This window comes from Gossypium hirsutum, chromosome D02 (genome assembly GCF_007990345.1).
Source record: "Gossypium hirsutum isolate 1008001.06 chromosome D02, Gossypium_hirsutum_v2.1, whole genome shotgun sequence".
Taxonomy (NCBI): domain Eukaryota; kingdom Viridiplantae; phylum Streptophyta; class Magnoliopsida; order Malvales; family Malvaceae; genus Gossypium; species Gossypium hirsutum.
This window is the reverse complement of record NC_053438.1, coordinates 39,384,416-39,404,077: the sequence shown is the minus strand read 5'-3', so window position 1 is coordinate 39,404,077 and position 19,662 is coordinate 39,384,416. Positions and strand designations below refer to the sequence as shown.

The window sequence follows — 19,662 nt, the reverse complement described above, 5'->3', positions numbered from 1 at the left end:
GCAATCCCGTTTAATGAGAGGCTAGGGCTTTAATTTTGTGTCAATTAAGTCATGACATTTTTTTATGGGTGGGGGTAATTAAGTCATTTTATTGCAAAGCAAAGTTAAAAGAAAATCATTGGCAAACACTCGATTATATGGTTTATGTATTAGATGGGTCCATAAGTTTAATAGCTTTTCAAGTAAGTCCTCATGTTCTCTTCACTTATATAAGTCCTTATTCTTTTGCTCACTTATAAAAACCTTTCATTTTAATTAGTTTGCTATTTTTGAGGACATTAACTTTGAATTATAAAAATTAGATGTAAATCACTTGTTTATTGATCAAACACATAAGTAGTTTTTTTTATTATCACAAATCTATTGGTTGTAAGAAATTCAATATGAATGTCAACCATTAAATGTATCATATTAAAAGTTTTTTTACTTGTGTGTTTGTTCGAGTGAACAAATAATTTTCATGTAATGTTGTCAATTTTAAGTTTGTGTGATTAAACAATGCTAGCTAATTAAAACTACAATCGTTTACGAGTAAGGTGGCTTATTTAGGTAAAAAAAATTATGAGAACTTATTCAAATAAATTATTATAGTTTAGGGGTTATTTTTAATATTTAGATTTTTTTAAAATTCTCAAAAGGTGATTGGAGTTAAAATTAAATGAATATAACAAATGATGCAAATTTGAGATAAATTAAGAAATTATATGAAAAAAAATGTGGAATAATTAATATTCAACGTAACATACAAATATTTTAAATATAAAAATGTATCCAAATTTACATTTAACAATTATGAATAAAAAGCACAAACACAATATGAATATATTATTTTTAATTTAATCATTATTAAAAATAATACAAAATATGTTATAAAAATATGAAAGTCTATGCAAAACACGATATGACACAAAACTTACAAAAAAATGGCATGCATTAAAAAAAATCAAAGCCTATATATAAAATAAATTTATATTATTCTAAAACACATGAAATTAATCCGAATATAAATATGGTATGAAAAATAACATGGCAAATATTATTACAATAACTTTCATTTTTCTGTGTCATGTATCTTCTTGTTAATTTTTTTCATATTAGTTTTTTTTTTGGTCAATAATAATAGTTATCTTCAATATATATTATATTTGATAATTTTTTTGGCATTTTACATAGATTTTAACAAAATTATTTAATTATATTTTAATATATAAAATTTATTATTGAATTAGAATATTATGTTTAAAGTTTGTACGAACTTACTAAGCATTCATTGCTTACGTAGTTGTTTATCCTTTATTTTACATATTATTGGAAGCTCGATTAATGGGTTGGAAGCTTGTCAGAGTTATATCACAAAATCCATCGGTTCTATCAGTACTTTTAAATGTTTTGATTTTGGTTATAATGGCATGTATAGGTTATTTTGGTTAAATGTTGGTCTATATGTGTTTTGTTGAGATTAGTCATACATTTCGCTTGTGTTTTGGTATTTTATTATGTGCTTAATTTGCCTTATAATGTTGATGTGTGGAATAATGAAAGACAAAATAGTAGTTGAAAATGCATATGAGGTATGTTTTATAACTTGGTGTGATTTGGTACTATGTTATAGTAAGTGTATATGTATTTTATGTTATTGAATAAGTGGTAAAACTGGTACCAAATGGTAAGTTTTAGTAAATGATTTACATGTTGTGTATTAATGTGATTAGATATAAAATTTAGTTGATTACTTGGTTACGTGGTATATATGGTTAAACATAATTGTATTGGTCATTTAAGATGCCTATAGGCATATTGATTTTATGTGAATATACTACATGTTTAGGGATTGATTTTAGATGCTATAATATGGACTTGTTTATATACACAATATTGATTGTAGGTTGACACCAAATTGGGTGAGAAAAATGGCTTATAAAATAGACTATTTTCATCCACACGGTCAGAGACACGGACGTGTGTGACACACGGTCAGGTGACACGGCCGTGTGTCCCCTGTGGCTTGTAAAGGTTTGCAAGTCAGTATGTTCACACGGCCTAGCACACGGGTATGTGGTTTGGCCGTGTGACCCCTGTAGCTTTGAAAATTTTTAATGTATTCCGAAAAGATTTCCTAAGTTTCCGAATTAGTCCTGACTTATTTCTAACGCGTATTTTGGGCCTCGAGGGCTCGAATAAGGGACAATATGTATGAGTTTGATTGGTTTCTGACATGAATGTTATGTTATATGAAATGATAAATTTTCTGTCTATTTGATCTGTAAACTTCGGCAATACTCCGTAACCCGGTTCCGGCGAGGGATACAGGTTGGGGTTGTTACATTTATTATTTGATACATTGATAATGAAATTTTTAGAATAATAAAGAGAATAGTTGTTATATAATAAAAGCGTTTGTAGATTTTTTTTATGGTCAGTGTATAAAAAATAATAAATTAAATTTCAAAATTACATTTAACTTTGATCAAATGTGCAATTCAATACATGAATTTTGATTTGCTCTAATTATATATATAAAACTTTAATTTTCATTCAATTCTATACATGAAACTTTGATTTTCTCATTTAATTGTACATATTTTTAAAAAATATAAAATTATTTTCATATTAGATAAATGTAGTTTTTTATATGCATTTTATAAACATACAATAAATTTTGATTTTGTGTAAAATGATACATGAATTATAATTTTATGTAACTATATATATAACTTGAATTTTAATTCAATTGTAATTTACATTTAATTATAAATATGTATAATAATGCCACCTTAATACAAATAATAATTTTTGAAATTTGAATTAAAATAAAAAAAATTATTACATTCTACATTAAATAAAAAAATCATTTATATTCTATTTTATTTTCTTTCTAAAGTAAAATGATTGCAAATTATTAGGTAACATGTACCACTCTAATGTAAAACTTGACATTTGACAAACAAAAATTGTTGTTTTAGTACAACAAACTACATTTTATCCAATAAGTAAGTTTGTTTTAATATATATATATATATATATATATATTACCTTCTTTCATTTGAAAGTCTACTTTATTTTTTTGAAATATATTATTTTATGTTATTGTTGGTATATATTTTATAAATAGATTTAAATGAAATTCTTTTCTAAATTAAATAAATTTGAATCAAACTAACCTGAACTATCAAAATTCCACCAACAAGTTTGTTTGTTTTTTCCTCCTCAGGTTTGCTATTTAAAAAGTAGTATATATTTGGTCAATTAATCTTAGCAATTTATATATGTATTTACATTAGAGGTGCTCATGGCCGGGTGGCCCGGCCCGGCCCGACGGCCTGCCCGAAATATGGGAGGGTTTGAGTAAAAATATAGGCCCGAAATATAGGCTTGGGAAAAAAACGATGCCCGTTTAGAAAACGGGCCTGGCCTCGGGCACCACTTTTTTGGCCCGGGCCCGGCTTGACCCGGCCCGATATAATACATATATTTATTTTTTAAAATTTTTAATTTTAAAATATTTTTAAAATACTTTTTTATTATTATTTTTTAATTTTAAAATATTTTTAAAATACTTTTTTTAATTTTTAAAATAAATTTTTGGTATTTATTAAAAAATGGGCCAGGCCTGGGCTTATGATTTTTTCTCGGGCCAGGCCTGGGAAAAATTTTAGGCCCATATTTCGAGCCGGGCCGAAATTTTTTATGGGCCCGGCCCATGAGCACCTCTAATTTACATTATATCTGGACCTGATCATAGTTTCACTCAAAATATAAAAGGGTTTGAGTAAAAATATAGATTCAAAAAATGATTTTGAATAAAAAATGAGGCATGTTTTTCAAACGGATTGAGCATCGGGTATGTTTTTTGGGCTCGGCCCAAATCGAATTTGCAAAAAAGAAAAAATCTTGTTGCTTTTTACTATTGTTTTCGTTGTTTTATCACTGTTTTGGTGTCGTTTCGTAATTTTATTGTTAATATTTTATTATTATTGTTTAAATATTGTATAATTCTTGTTTTATTGTTAATTTTGTTACCATTTTAGAGATATTTGCTTGCTAAGTTGTACCTATCTTAGTGTTATTTAATTGTCAATAATTTTTTAAATTTATTTTTAATTTGTTGGGAACAATTTATTTTAATGTTTTTAGTGATTTGATGCATTATATTTTTAATTTGTTTTTATATAAAAATAATAATATAAAAAAAGTTTTAATATGGGCTGGTTGAGTCGGACCGAACTTGAGTTTTAGCATTTTTATCATGATTGAAATTAAATAAAAATTTAAACCCATTTTCCAGTCCGAGCCCGAGCCTAAAATTTTATTTAGACCCGATCGGAGCCATGATGACCTCTAATTATATCCAATATAACTTTTTGTAAATGTTTAAAATATTATATTTTATAATATAATAATATTCATATTATATAAAATCTTATATATTTAAAGTGATCTATTTTTGCTCTAAAGGTTTACACAAAACAATAATGCAAAATTGACAAGAGAAGTTTGGAATTGAAATGTAGGGGCAGTGAAAGCAATTGAAAAGAACAAAGTAGGCCGACGGAGAGAGGGGCAAAAAGGGAAAAAAGAAGAGAAAATGGCGGGGTGAGAAAATAAAGAGAGAGAGAGGGGTAAATATGAAAAGAGAATGGGCAGAAGACTGAAAGTCATAATCAGAAAGACCCAGATTGTCTCCTCAGAAGTGGATCTTCGCACGTTATCAATGTTTGCCGACTCTTCAACCGTTGATTAATAAAATAACATTATCTTTCTTTTTTGTATCATTTAGGTGAATAGCTTACAAATATACGTAGAAGTATATTTTAATAAGTACAAAATGAAAAATTGTGATGAATTAATCCTGATATTAAGTTTGTGGTTGGAATATGAATATCCTAATTAATCTAAAATTATGTTTTTATCATCACTAAACCGTTATCAGTGTAATACCAAGCTAATAAACCATCATTTTAAATGAAATTGCACGTATAATCTCTCGCTCGCTCTCTTTTTAAGCATTTTAATTAGTTATTTTCCTTCTCTTCTACCTTTTTTCACTCTTCTCTCTTTTTAAGCTGATATGCCTGTCTTTCATTCAAGTCATAATCAAATCAAATCTTTGATGCAAATATAGTTCTTTAGCGACCTTTCGGTAAGACAATCTTCCAAAGATGCTCGGTGCATCGGAATATTATTCATTGGGAAGAGGATCTACCATTAATTACTACACGCCTCAAGCTCTGCAACAACTGAGAAGATTCTACTCTGCAATTAAAAAGGAATCACCACGAGGTATGTGAACCTTCTTTGGCTTTCATTTTAATGCAAAATGAATTGGATATTTAACTGAAATGATGGTAGAATCCAACGCAAAATCAAGAAATGAGGTCCCCATTTAGGCCATGAACTTCCGTTTCTTCCACCTAGCATTCATTTCTCTTTTTCCCCTTCTCAAAGTTTAGCGTTTTAATTGGTGAGCTTCTCTAATCGCTTCTTGGTCTATCACTCCCGTATTTCTACATTTTCTCCTTTATTTTTTAGTCATTAAAAAACTCACAAGTCTTTCCTCGGCTGCACCCTCAACTCTGTCTTAGCCCCCGCGAGCCGAGGAGATCGCTGTTCCTTGGCTTGCTCCCTAGGACGCACTCGCTCTCGGCTTCCGCCTGGTTTGGCTCAGTTCAGCCGCCGAGGACTAGTGTTGGTAGATCTGCGTCGTTCCGGGCTCTGGCACCCTTCAGAATGAGTGTTCTTTTATTTTGATGTTGCGGAGGTAAACAAAATTCCAGAAAATTTACATCTTTGTTTCTTCACTTATTGGACTTTTAACAACCAGAAGCTGCTTCATTGTTTAAGTCCTTATTTGTTATTAATCAATTAAATTTTGATAATTGTTTTAAAATCAATATTCAAATACAAGTAATGGTTAGGGTTATGAAAGGGATAAGAGGGAAAAAGAGAGAAGAAAATAAATAACGGAAAAAGAAAAAAAAGAATTAAAATGCTTAAAAAGAAAAAGTCTAGGGACTAAATGTGAAATTTGACCTAAAATATTTGCTTGAAACTGTTAAAATTAAAGTTAAATTACCAAAACACAAATTAAACTAATTTACCAAAAGAATCATCCACTCAGATATGATGGTTAAGAGTAAATTAAACTTCTTCTATAGATCACAATAAAATTGGATTCAATATAGTAATCATTGACAGGTAAATGGAATATTGTGTAATTACCGTATATATTGGATTCATTCTGTATGGGGTTATATTGATCGGTATTTTTATTTTTTCGTAATTTTAAATAAAATAATTAAAAACCGCATATCCAAAAATTAAGCAAGTCCTTAATAAAATTTATTTATAAATTTTAAAAAATAGTTTTTTATAACAACAGTACAAATAATCTTGAATAAATTAGAGAGTAAAATTTAAAAAAGATAAAATAGTTACATCCAAGAAGGAAAGCATAAAACAACATATATATATTACCAAACTTGTTGGGTTTGGAATATGCATGACGATTAATACCAAGTTGTTAAATTCTTTGAATACTGAATCTTCTTTGGAAGCAAATTTATCTTATGAAAATTAATGATTATCTTGTGTTATTCTAAAATTAAAAAATATTTATCCAAAATGTTTTATTAAAATATACACCTTTTAAAATTCCTAATTTAATCGCAAACATTTTGCTATTAAATCCTTTGGAATTTACAACTTTAAAAAATTTCAATTGAATTAGTGATACTCCACTGATATTTCAAATTAAAGATTATACAAATTAAATGATAATTCTATAAAATAATTCATTACTGTTCTATAGAAAAATCGAAATATTATCAATGCTCTTAGTGCATCCGACGGTCCAGAAATTCTATTTAATACTTATTTTATCTCACAAGAAAATATTTAATGCACAAATAATAAAACATAAGCTCATAATTTAAATAGAAGAAAAAAAATGAATGGTTTTTCCCAAAATTTTTCATGATGATAAAATACTAATTGCCAAATAAATTTATATAAATTATCAAATCTATAAACAAAAGCAAGGATAAAAAAGGCATATTAATAAATTTAATCATCTATATTTTCATCTTTTGTGAATTTGATTTTTATTTTTATTTAATTAAATTTGATTATTAACCTATTTAACAATGTTGATGTGATAATTTAATTACCTCCTCGTAAGAGTGTAGTTTGCTTTACAAGAAAATAAAATTAATTTTAACTTGACAATATTTCTTTCTTAATAAATATAGCAGCTGATTTGATTTTTTTAAATTCACCTAACAATAAACAAAGTTAATCTTAATGAATGAGCTTGTCAATGAAATATTACAAAAATCAGAACAACAAAACTTGTTAAACTTTAAGAACCAAAGTTTTCCAATCATATTTGTAAATAGAAAAAAGAAGAGTAAAAAAGCAATTTTCTTTTGGCTAATTTGATATTTTCACGTTTTCTTTGTAAAAGATTATCAGTAAGGTTAGACCCATTTGGAAATTCTCCTTTCGTTTTCTTATTTTTTTCTCTCATAGTCTTTAGCTGTTTGACGCTTTCAAGCCCTGAACAACAGAAAAAAAAGGCTTTCCACCTAAAATAGTTTTCAGGGTTCTCCGTTTTCTCCATGGCTGCCATTTTACCTGCAGTGTACCAACAACAAGCTTATTATTGATTTAGCCAATTAGCCTTCCTTTTTCTTTTTACAAAAAGAAATTAAAAAAAAAAAGATTGAAATTCCTGTTGGTGAATTCCTGCCCTCCCCCTTGTCCTTTTCATTTGATCTCTGAGTTGAGGCTTTGTAAAAACAATGGAGGGGTTGCTTTACCATCTTCAGGGGACACAAAGACAAGAAAAAAGCTTCATTTTTCACCTACAGAACTTTTCTAGTTTTTTGTTTACTTTTTTCAAAATTTTCTGTTTCAAAACTCAAGGATTATTTCAAATTGTGATGCTTGAAGTTTGAAGTACATAGTTACGAGTATCCATATTTTTTCATAATCATAACCCATATATTTTTTTCTTTTTTCTTTTTCAAGTTCTACATTAGGTTGATTTGATGATTTTCTTTGAGTTTTGGTGCTAATCCATGAAGAATTTTTACTGGTTTAAGCAAATCTCAAACAATGTTAAGTCAGAGAGGAGGCTTTCTCTTGGGGAATACAAAAGAGCAGTTTCTTGGTCTAAGTATTTGGTTTCCTCTGGCGGTGAGATAAAAGGAGAAGGAGAAGAATGGAGTGCTGACATGTCACAGTTGCTTATTGGCAACAAGTTTGCTTCAGGTAGACATAGTAGGATTTATAGAGGGATATATAAGCAAAGGGATGTGGCAATTAAAATTATCAGCCAGCCTGAGGAGGATGAGAATTTAGCTAACTTTCTTGAGAAGCAGTTCATTTCTGAGGTGGCTTTGCTTTTTCATTTGAGGCATCCCAATATTATCACTGTAAGTTCTATATATCTTTGGTATCCTTTTGCCTGCACTATGTTTGTGCTAAAAGGGGTCATGGTTTTCCTTTAATGTTTGAATAATGCATCTTTCTTTGGTGTGTGGGATTGGGGGATAGGGTGGCAGGAGAATGTGATGTTGATGACATAAAGAAACATAGTAATTTGCTCTCTGCCTTCTGCTTTTGTGATTTTATTGATCACATTCATAACATTATATCATATTAAGTAAGAGTTTAATGAAAAAGATTGTTGAAAAATGAATGGATGGTGACATATCTGGTAGGAAAGCAACTTTTCTGGAATAAGACTGAGCTGGGGGAATCAAACTACTTCACCTTCAAAAGAGAAGAATATGCTTATTTTCCCTTTATAAGATTCTAATTTAAAAGTTTTTAGCCTTTGATGAGTCAGTTAACGACACCAAGACATACAGCTGAAATAGCCTCATTTTTGTGCAAATTTGTGACCTTTCTTTTCACCCAACCATTTTGCAACATTTTATTTGATTTCTAGAGGGAATGGGATAACTGTTGTTGAGCTCTTCAATTGGCATTAATTGAGATTTATTTATCATACCTGTCTGAGACATGTGGCATTGAATTCACTTACTATTGGAATTTGGATACCTTCAACTTGCCCTGATAAAACCTTGTCTGCTTTACTAAGTTTGGGCATCATAGCGCGATATTTCCAAAAGGTAGCATAATTAGTTCATACTGGTGATATGAATCCTAGTGTAAAAGAATAACCAGCGTCTGATGCCCAGAGGTGTCTCTTTATTATCTTAAATTGATTATTTGGATACAGGCAAACCAGTTCCCCAGGTACTACTCTCACTTTGACCTTCTCTAAAGGTCAGTTACTGTGATTGTGTGGGTTTGCAATTTCTTCCACTAGTGTGCTTTTATGGCCATATATTTGTGCTTTATCTCTTGAGGTGCAGCCATGAGTCACGATGCAGTTATTACTTAATCCCCCTTGTATCCAGGTTTTAGATATTGGTAAATTCAACTGCGGATGATTGTCCTAGCAATTAGTTGTTATATTAAAGAGTTATTTATCAATCTGGCTTTACTGATGCTCCCTTGGGGAATTTTGGGATGCATAATGTTATATCATTTATTTTCTTGGTGCTAACATCCAAATTGTAAAACCAGCTAAAATGAATTAAATTCTTTATCATTCTTGCATAACAAACAATATACTGGAAAAGAATGAAAAGAAGGTTTGAATTGCATAAATAAACCTATACAGAGCTCATGCCTGTCACTGCCTATTAGATTTGCCAACAATCATCTAATAAATTGCAGTATAATAAGCTGAACATTTTTTGCATGACAAGCAACTGATAATCTTAAGTATTTTAAAGCTTGGGGATTCTATTGTCTTAGTAATTCACTAATTGTTACTTTATCTTCCAATCAGTTTGTTGCAGCTTGTAAGAAGCCTCCTGTGTTCTGTATAATCACCGAGTATCTTGCAGGTGGCTCATTAAGAAAGTATTTGCATCAGCAGGAGCCATATTCAGTCCCACTTAATTTAGCTCTAAAATTAGCTCTTGATATTGCACGTGGGATGCAGTACCTTCATTCACAAGGAATACTTCACAGGGATCTCAAATCAGAAAATTTACTCCTTGGAGAAGATATGTGTGTGAAGGTGGCAGATTTTGGTATTTCATGCTTAGAATCTCAGTGTGGTAGTGCAAAGGGATTTACTGGTACTTATCGGTGGATGGCACCTGAAATGATTAAAGAGAAACATCATACAAAGAAAGTAGATGTTTACAGTTTTGGCATAGTCCTTTGGGAGCTTTTAACGGCTTTGACACCATTTGACAACATGACTCCAGAACAGGCTGCATTTGCAGTCTGCCAAAAGGTAAAGTGCCTAACTCATTCTTGGTATGAAGCTACCATGTTATTAAGATTCTCTACCTTCGGCCCATGACTAGTCTTATTTGTCTGCTCTCGCTCTTTCTGGTATTATTGTCTATATTAAGGTCATCGATTAGTTGTGATCTGTCAATTATATAAGAAACACAAAGCTGGGATGGTGATGATCCAACATAATTTATATTAAGGAGTTATCTAACTTAAATGTAAGTGATTAGTTTACACATAAGATTCCAATGATATCCCTTTCCCTTTTCTCATAATGGAAGTGCTAATGATCTAATATTATGCAGAAAGTGATGCTTCAGTGAATTGTCTGCTTGTGATGTTGTTGGGGGGAACAAAGTTGAAGATAGTTTTAAGCTAGGATGCAGATATGATGTTATACTTCTTGAATTATGTGAAAAATTTTATTAATTAAACCATATTAAAAGCTTAAGTCTTAACTTTGTGGAACTAGTTTTTGGAAAGCTCCGAATAAAAAAAATTATGAAATGACTATATGAAATAATGAAGCCTGGTATGATGATTCGGACATGGCATGATGTCAAGGCAAGAGAAGTTGAGAAATATTAGATGCTAAATGAAGTGATATAAATATAACTAGGCCTTTAACCCTTCTTAAGTTTACAAAGAAATCATGCAACTGGATAGAGGATATGACCCTAAAAGAATTTGGAAAAAGTTTGTAGGATTATCCCCTTTTTATTATTTGTTTCAGGCTGACATTTTAACCCATATGATGCTTACTTGATCATTGACCTATGGACCTATAATTATGTGATGGTAATCATTGTGAAAGAATATGGAGGCAGTGATGCAGCATCTAAAATCAATTTTTTCTGTTGGCATTGAAGTGAGTACGATAGGCAAATGTATCTTTGTCCTGATTGCTGACATACTGCTCTTAAGCTTAAACTTGTAAGTGGAACCTTTTTATATCTGGGAATTTCATGTGATCTTTTCAACCACTTGGAAAGCAGGCATGTTATGCAATATCAATAGGGTTTATTTTTTTTTATTTTTTTATTTTCGGGGGGGGGGGGTTGAGAATGTTAATAGGAAACTTTTTAAGGTAGTGAATATAGGACAGTTAATGTGCTTGCGTTGATATACAGGCCAAGTTTGCAAGTCTCTATTATCTATCTGTGATATAAAGATCTTTGTATACCTTTCTCAAATCGTTGCGAGTGCATATAATTGCAAGGTAATAAGCTCAATGATCAGTTGGTGGCACCCTACATAATTTCTCATCGTTCAGGTGTTTCTTGAATCCTGATTTTCTCCGCATTGGTGTTGCTAACAACAGAGACAAGTACTAGGCATAATAAAAGCCTGTAAATTTTGATGATACCTTATCATGTTATTAAATATTGAGCGTCATCAATCCTAATTAAGTGATTATATAATTTAAGTATAGCGGTTTCCTTTTTCCTCTATTAATTTGTAATGTAAAGTCTTATGTTGTCAAAATATATAAATTTAAATTGATAATTCACTAAATATGGAAACCTGATAAGAAATAGGGAGTAAAATATACGTGGAATCTATGGTGTAGTTTGTTATGGGTGACATTAAAATGCATTTTTCTAGTTTCCAAGTAATATCATCTTGCCATGTTTATGTTCGGGTGTGAGGTAAGTGTGCTTTTAGTTTTACTTAAGCATCAGCATAAGAGTAGATGCATCTGGAGCTGCTATGACATAATTTGTAGCTTAACATGTATGGTGAGTTCAAACATTATCATTCCTGAATTTCCAGAGGGTCATGAGCAGGATTGTTGGATGAATGGAGTTCTTTTCTCTTGATCTTGTTCTAAATAATAAGCATAAAATGATTGATTCTCTTCAAATCTTATTAAATCTTGGATTTATGCAGGATGCAAGACCACCGCTACCCTCCTCCTGTCCACTTGCGTTTAGTCATCTCATCAACCGATGCTGGTCAAGCAATCCCGAGAAGCGACCACAGTTTGAGGAGATAGTTTCGATTTTGGAAAGTTATGCGGAATCCCTCGAAGAGGATCCGGAATTTTTTAAGACTTATAAACCTTCTTCAGGTCGTACTATTTTGAGGTGCCTGCCAAAATGTATTACTGCGGATTGAATTGCTAAGATGTATAATGATGTGTGATGCTACGTGTACCATAGTGTTTACTTGTCTAGGTAGGTTCAGATGTTCAACTGAACTCTACCTATATATATATATGCGCTTTTGATATAGGTATTCTTATTCCCTTCAAATTTTATGTACCAATCTGAAGTTGTACAACCAAGCAGAATATTGTGTAGTGTGTTTGTTTCACTACAACCGTTTTCGATTACCGTTTTTGTTTTTTATTTTTGGGGGAGGGGGTGTTAATTGCAAGAATGAAATTATTACTATTTAAAGATTTTAAATCGGTTCACGTTGAATTCAAAATTTAAACTTCAACTTTAATAAAAAAATATTAATTATTAACATTATCATTTTAATATTTTATTAATATACTACAGTTTACCTTGCTACAGTATCAAAGGCCCGGTGACCTCGCCCTCGCAAGTTTGAAATCACCTAGGAGCCCTGTGACAATTACTAATATTAGTTCGATGGAATGAGTTGAAGAATTTTATTATATCATCCTAACTCGATTTGAAATTATCTTGAATTGAGTCGAGTGAGATGAAATTTGAATCGAATCAAATATATTTGTTCGAATTAAATAAAAAATGACTTTAGATCCTTATAACTACTGTCATCCACTGTAATTAAATTTATAATTAATTTCCATTCCCTCATAATTTATTTATTAATTTTATATACGAGTTAGTTTCTTTATTTTCTTAGTTGCTTCAATAATATTATGATTCTTGTCACCATGTATTTTGAAATTAAAAAAATATATTAAATGTAAAAACTGTGATTTTTTTAATAAAATTTATTTTAAAGATAAAATGTGAAATTGATACCAATAGAAAATTTTAACATGAATATTTTATGGCATCATCAATAATTTAATTTTAACAGAAATTGATAAAGATTCAACATGATTAAACAATTCAATAAAATAAATATTACAAAATGTGAAATTTAATTCAATAATATAAATAGTAGACATAAATGTGAAAAAAAAGTTTTGGGGAAAACAAAAGGAAAAAAGTTTTTGGGGGAAAAGTAAAAGAATTTTTTTTTGGAAGTTTAGGGGAAGTAAACTTTTTAGGGGAAGTAAAAGTTTTGAGGGGGAAAAAAGGAAAAAAGTTTTGGGGGTTTGAGGGGAAGTAAAATTGTTTGAGGGGGGGGGAGGGGGAGTAAAAGGGTTTAGGGGGAAGGAAAGTAAAAGGGTTTGATATTTAGTTTATTCGAATTATTTGAATTCAAAAATTCAACTCGATTCGAGTTTGAAATTCAAAAAAAAATTCAAATAGATTCAATTAACTCGATTAAATAGATTTGAATAATTCGAAATTTAATTTTTTTTATTTTTTCAAGTCGAATTGAGTTTTACTCACCCCTAGAAACAAGTGATCACAATTGAAACGTATGTACTAAATATGACAGAAATATGCATGTGTAAGCATGAGTGATATTAAGTATCACGGGAATATGCGTGTACAATTCGTATTACACTAGCATGATTTTCAAGTAAGATACCGTACAAGAAAAAGTAGCCAAGAGAATTTCTTAACGATGGAAAAATAAATTTTAGCTATCATGCTTTCAAGTTCCTCTACATTAGTTTGATCATATTTTAATTTACTTTTTACTCCTATTAAGAAAACCACAACAAATATATTAGATTACTAGTACAAAATTACCATATTCTTGAATCAAGCCAAATAGAAAACTCCTATCTAGCTCTCTTAAACCTTTATAAAGCTTTTGAAAAACCTCCAAGATCTTTCATTAAATCACTTGCACGTTCAAAACCTTGAGTACCGAAAGAATACATCCAGTCAACAAAGTTTGACCAGTGCATTCTCCCAACAGGCACAATAGAATACTTTGTCACCATAGAAATTCCTTCGGAATTTTCACAGTAATGGACTGAGTATGAGTACACCCACATACACTTTGGTGCAGTCAAACTAGCCCTAAGCTACCATGGCAGTGAACGACAACCTATCTTTTCTAGAATAGCTCTCTTAGACTCGAGATACTTAAATTATGAACATGCATATTATCGAGACATTCTTTGACTCAGGGATGGTTTACTTGATGTTTTTCTCTAACTACAATATGGTGCTCAAAGATCCAACACTACTCAAATGCCTCAAAGTCTAAATCTGGATTTTTATGCATACCATTTTTATCCCTTGAATTGAAAGAAATTCGAATTCACTTAGATAGCTAGAGTAGAGATGGTAAACACAACTAACGAAGCAACCCTTCACTATCAAATGGCTTACAGAGTTTATGGCCATGCAATTGATAATGCCATCCCAATGAAGAATGAAACCCCACTATTAAAGTATGACATGCAAGATAACTAAGTTACTTGTATACATGTCCCTAGAATGGTTACAAAATAAAAAAAAATGATCTTGTTGCATCCTTCATCATGGATGACCAACTACGAAAACTTCCATGAGAATACAAAACCAGTCCAATCGAAGAAAGCCACATTCAGCTCAAATGTAGACAAAATAGTGGCCATAAAGTTAAAGCATGACGAGAAAGATAAAGAAAATGCCACACCCTCAATTTTTACTACACAATTCATGATGCAACCAACATTCACAACTCAAAATGTGTAGTTCTAAATGTTTTAATCAAAATATGTCAGAGGCCCCTATTTAATGAACAACATCATCTACAACTTTAGAGCTAACGGAAGGCCAATATAATACTTCAAAGATACCAAAGCTAGACACTATACATGGGATATCAATTGCGATTGCGATGGATGCTATGAAGATAGCCTCACTGCAGATTATGAACCCATTAGACCAAAAAAGAAAAAGAAGAAAAGCAAAAGCAAAAGCAAAAGCAAAAGCAAAAGCAAAATTTCTTTTGAAAAATCATTTTTATAGAAGATACCTTGATGGAGACCCTTCAGTTGCACCACTTGGATAAGATAACGACAAATATTAGTATGGGGCATAATACATGCCACCTCCGTGAGCAACAACACAACAAGAAACACCTCCTTTAGATGAACTAAAACTGAAAAAGGAGAAGTAAAAGCTACATATATACTCCCCAAGTCTGTATGATCTAACCAAAACCAGTACGAAACCAAGTTTCTACCATTGCAAGAGTATCACAAAGACTAGTATAGGTACCTACCAAATGTTCCTAACCCGACGGACAAAGATGAAATAGGAAACAAAAAAAAAGTGATGCTAGTAGAAGCAATCCTAAATTGACAAACTCGAAATGCAATTCCTCAAAATGTCATCCTCTAGAGAATTGAAAACGAGATCAACCATATTAGCAAACATTTTGATTATCATTTCCAAACACTCTACGATGTAATATATGAGATCCAAATGAGAATAATCGCTCTCAACAAAGAACTCAAACATATCTTAAGGATAGACCAAGGATTCACATTCACAATGTCTGAAAAAAAGTAGAAATCAGGTCTTTAGAAAAAACAACTTATAGATCTACAACACTAACAGAATAAGAAAATCCAAGAATAAGAAACAAAGAGCTTCTACTAGCCAACGCCCAATATGTGTCAAGTTAGACAAAAAAACCTCTAGGCCCTAGCACACATCCCCTTCTACTCCACCCAACATCTCAGAGCAGCCACATAAAAAATCCCCTCTACTACCATCGCCACCCTAAAAATCGAGAAAACCATGTTGGATCTAGTGCCCTAAGTGTAGTATTTTCATCTATGTACACTTGTAATTTTTTTCAATAGTTTGGTAAATAATATTATTCATGAATAACATTAATACCCTTTGTATATTGTCCTTATGTGGTTTTTGCATGTAAAGAAAAATAGAAAAAAATATTAGATCACTGGTTGTTTAATGTTTAACTAATACTAAGCGGTATTATGTGGTCAAATCGTAATACGAAAAGACAACTTATATTATTAGATGAACCTAAACATGTCTTTAGTCTAATTGGAAATGTGAAAATCGATTGAAAGGCTAATATGCTGTCTATCAAGTCTAATTGGGGAGATGTTTTATCTTGGGCGTCGGAGCGGATGACTCTTAGAAGATAGAGATATAGATGTGACTGACTTGACTGGAAGTACATCGGACAGGGCCCAAGTAGAATAGATCCTGAATTCATTTGTGAATTTATTCACTTGTGACATTCATAGTGTGACATACCTTAATTCTGAGTGGATGATAGACTATGATATGTGACTCGTATACTTTGATATAGCTAAAAGCTTAAGTTTAAATAGATAAGAAACTAAAAGATGATGCATTGGTTATATGACTTCTGCAGTGTGTAACACCATTCACAATAGTGGAATTTATAGCCCAAGACATGCATAAATGATATCCTTTCATTGACATTACATGATAGATGAAAAGTAAACGTGGCCACAGGTCTTTTGTCTTTGTGATGAATGACTTAATTACTATATGATATTGATTGACTTTTCATGAAGAAAAATGTAATGGTTACTCTGAGATAAAATAGGATAATATTGGGAGAACGAATTTATTCCAAAGAGATTAAAGATATCCCATGAGGGTAACAAACTTATGAGAAGGTCATTGGACGAGTATTGATCGAGTAGCTTTCGTACTGGTATGTACTTGAGGAGAGCTTAGTTATGATACTATATTGGAATGAATTTTTGACTAAATGAGTTTATAATTAACAGTAAAAAAGTTGGAACTTAATTATAAATCATTTGAGTCTTAATCACATATGTTGTCACACCCAGTTTTCTTTAAGTCCAGAAATTAGGAATAAGTAGGGGTTAAATTAAAAGAAGCCGTAAGTTGGCAGCCTCTACTGAAAAATCAAGAAAATTTACTAACTAATTTAGACATGGTTAAGATGCAATTCTAGTTCGATTGGATTAAAACCAACTGGTTCTTTAGTGGGAGACAAAATGGTTACCAATGGATGGTTTCTATATGGTTGAAAATTGTGCATAAAGAGTTATAAATAGCTGAGAAGTGACTTCTCAGGAAGGATTCATCTCAATTATATTTCATTTTCCTCTCTTCTTTATCTTTTTCCTTAGTTATTCCGAAGAAGCGAAAATTATGAGAAGCTCTGCATGGGGCAGTGGTTATGAGGTTTAAGTTAAAAAAATATAGAATCTTATGAGCTGGTAAGGTTCTAAACCTTTCGGTATATATAAGATTAAGAAAATAAAGTTAAGAATTTTTAGAGCCTCTTTATGGTTCTGCATGTTTCTAAAAAATTGAGTTTTAAGTTGAAAAGTTGGGTTTAACTTATGATTTTGGTTAGAATACTTAGCTGTTGCTAGGAGAATAGAAGTTCTGGCATATGAAAAGGTTAAGCTGAGGAGGCAAAGAAGCATCATGTGTGTTTCTATACTCCAATTTATGTTGAGTCCAAGATGAGTTCTATGATGATGTATAATATCTATTGTTTAAGAATGTTATGTATGCATGAGGTTCAGTAGGAAATTGATATATGCAAGCGCGTCAGTATGCATAGAATGGTTATAGTAATACATATCTAAGTTTGGCATGCTCCATTCTATTATGTCTATGTGATCATATACCTATGCCTGTGTGCTTATAAATTATGGGGTACAGAGGGAAAATGTATTGACAAGATAGATAAAGTTAGGAATGAGTGGATGCTTTAAGAAACAGAGTTTTTGTTTACAGCCATACGATATTCCTAGGTACAAGTAGTGATGTGTGAATCTCCGAGCCTTGTGGAAGGGACACTGTAGTGTTTGAGCATCAAGGTTTGAAATGGAGAAATACAAGAATAGGCAAAAAAATACAGAAAAATGGAATTCTGTTAAGAATTCGCCATACAGTGTTGCTGGGTGTAAACCTTGATGTGTGAAGCTCCGGGCCTTGTGGAGGGGACACTATGATTTTGAGCATCAAGGTTAGATATGATGATATCAACTAGCTCGCTAGAGCGACATTGTGATGGCGATTATTAGGTTTTATAGAGTAACACTGTGAAGACGGTAAGGTCCTTTCGGGCAACACCTCAATGAGGTTTAAGGTATAAGACCATAGCTTGGCTATGACAACCAATAAATTTCTCCAGGACAGTTAACACGGGGTAGTCCATCGGGACATAAAACGCGGGATAGTCAGCCAGGACATTAAACATGGAGCCTGATGTGTAATACCATAGCTTTACCATGGAAACATAGAAGGTCCGCCGGGACACTAAACATGGGAAAGCTCACCAAGACGTTAAACATGGGGTATATTATAAGACCATAGCTCGACAGTGCCAGCATAGAGAGTCTATCAAGAAATTAAAAACGAGGCAGTCCACCGGGACAGAAAAGACAGGGAAGTCTATCAGGACATTAAACATGGAGTCTGATAAATAAGACTGTAGCTCGTCTACAACAACATATATAGTCTACTGAGAAATTAAATACGGGGCAGATCACCAAGACAATAATTATGGAAAATCAAAAATATGGAAAAAATGGTTAGAAGAAAATGCCAGTGTTGGCGAGCTATAATTAGCAAGCGAATTCTGAGCAATTTGTCAAACAAGGAAAAAGTAGTAGAAATAGGAATAATCCGCCAAAACGGTAGTCATAGAAGCTGGTAGGGCATATAGGTGGTAACCTAGCAAGAACCAAACTTGGGAAATGATGTACCAGTAGTGTTCGGTGTAGAGATAAACAAAAGAAAAATTTTCTGAGGATCGCGGATAACAAACCGTCATTAAGAATCACTAGAAGGTGCTTAGTGAAACTTGGTAAGTTAAAGGTTCGATCACAAGTACTCTTGATAGTTTATATGACAAAAATGGGTCAGCTAAAACCCATTAATAGGAAAAAGGTACTAAAAAGGTTAATCTAAGTGATAGATATGTCTTTTAAGACTATTTCTCTTTGAGGAAAACCTAGTATGGGAGTATCTGATATATATTTAGTTCTATAAGGAACCATCATATAAGGAGGAATGTGAACTCGAATGGTTAATAGTCTGCTGGAAATTGTAGGCTAAAACGGTCCAATGCAGAAATATTTGATGCGCCTTAAAATCAAGACATCGCTAATAGTGTAGTTTACAAAGGGCTAATCCAGATAACATTTAACTCGAGTATAGGGTAGAAGTAGAGAGGATTAAATAAGGTTAAGACCGCTAGAGCAGCATGGGCCTTTTCTAGTAGGACTTTGAGTAGAATGTCAGTTTATCCGCTAGAGCCATGGTATGTTTACAAGCCAGGATAAAACTA

The 19,662-nt window shown here is 31.7% G+C and overlaps 1 protein-coding gene across 5 annotated transcripts; it reads left to right on the top strand.

Annotated features, from left to right (window-relative positions):
* The first annotated feature begins 4,747 nt into the window (after positions 1–4,747).
* On the top strand, positions 4,748–12,658 carry LOC107933377 (serine/threonine/tyrosine-protein kinase HT1). Of its 5 annotated transcripts, none has more exons than XM_041088544.1 (6): positions 4,823–5,280; positions 5,350–5,461; positions 5,583–5,758; positions 8,029–8,435; positions 9,866–10,321; positions 12,214–12,658. In XM_041088544.1, exons 4-6 carry the CDS (start codon positions 8,079–8,081, stop codon positions 12,439–12,441), a joined length of 1,041 nt encoding a protein of 346 aa, XP_040944478.1. In that variant the 5' UTR covers positions 4,823–5,280; positions 5,350–5,461; positions 5,583–5,758; positions 8,029–8,078; the 3' UTR covers positions 12,442–12,658. The 5 variants fall into 5 exon arrangements, with proteins under 5 accessions (XP_016721067.1, XP_040944478.1, XP_016721075.1 ...); XM_016865586.2 differs by having other exon boundaries at positions 4,826–5,280; positions 5,369–5,461; XM_041088545.1 differs by lacking the exon at positions 5,350–5,461 and having other exon boundaries at positions 4,826–5,280.
* Positions 12,659–19,662: the final 7,004 nt, after the last annotated feature.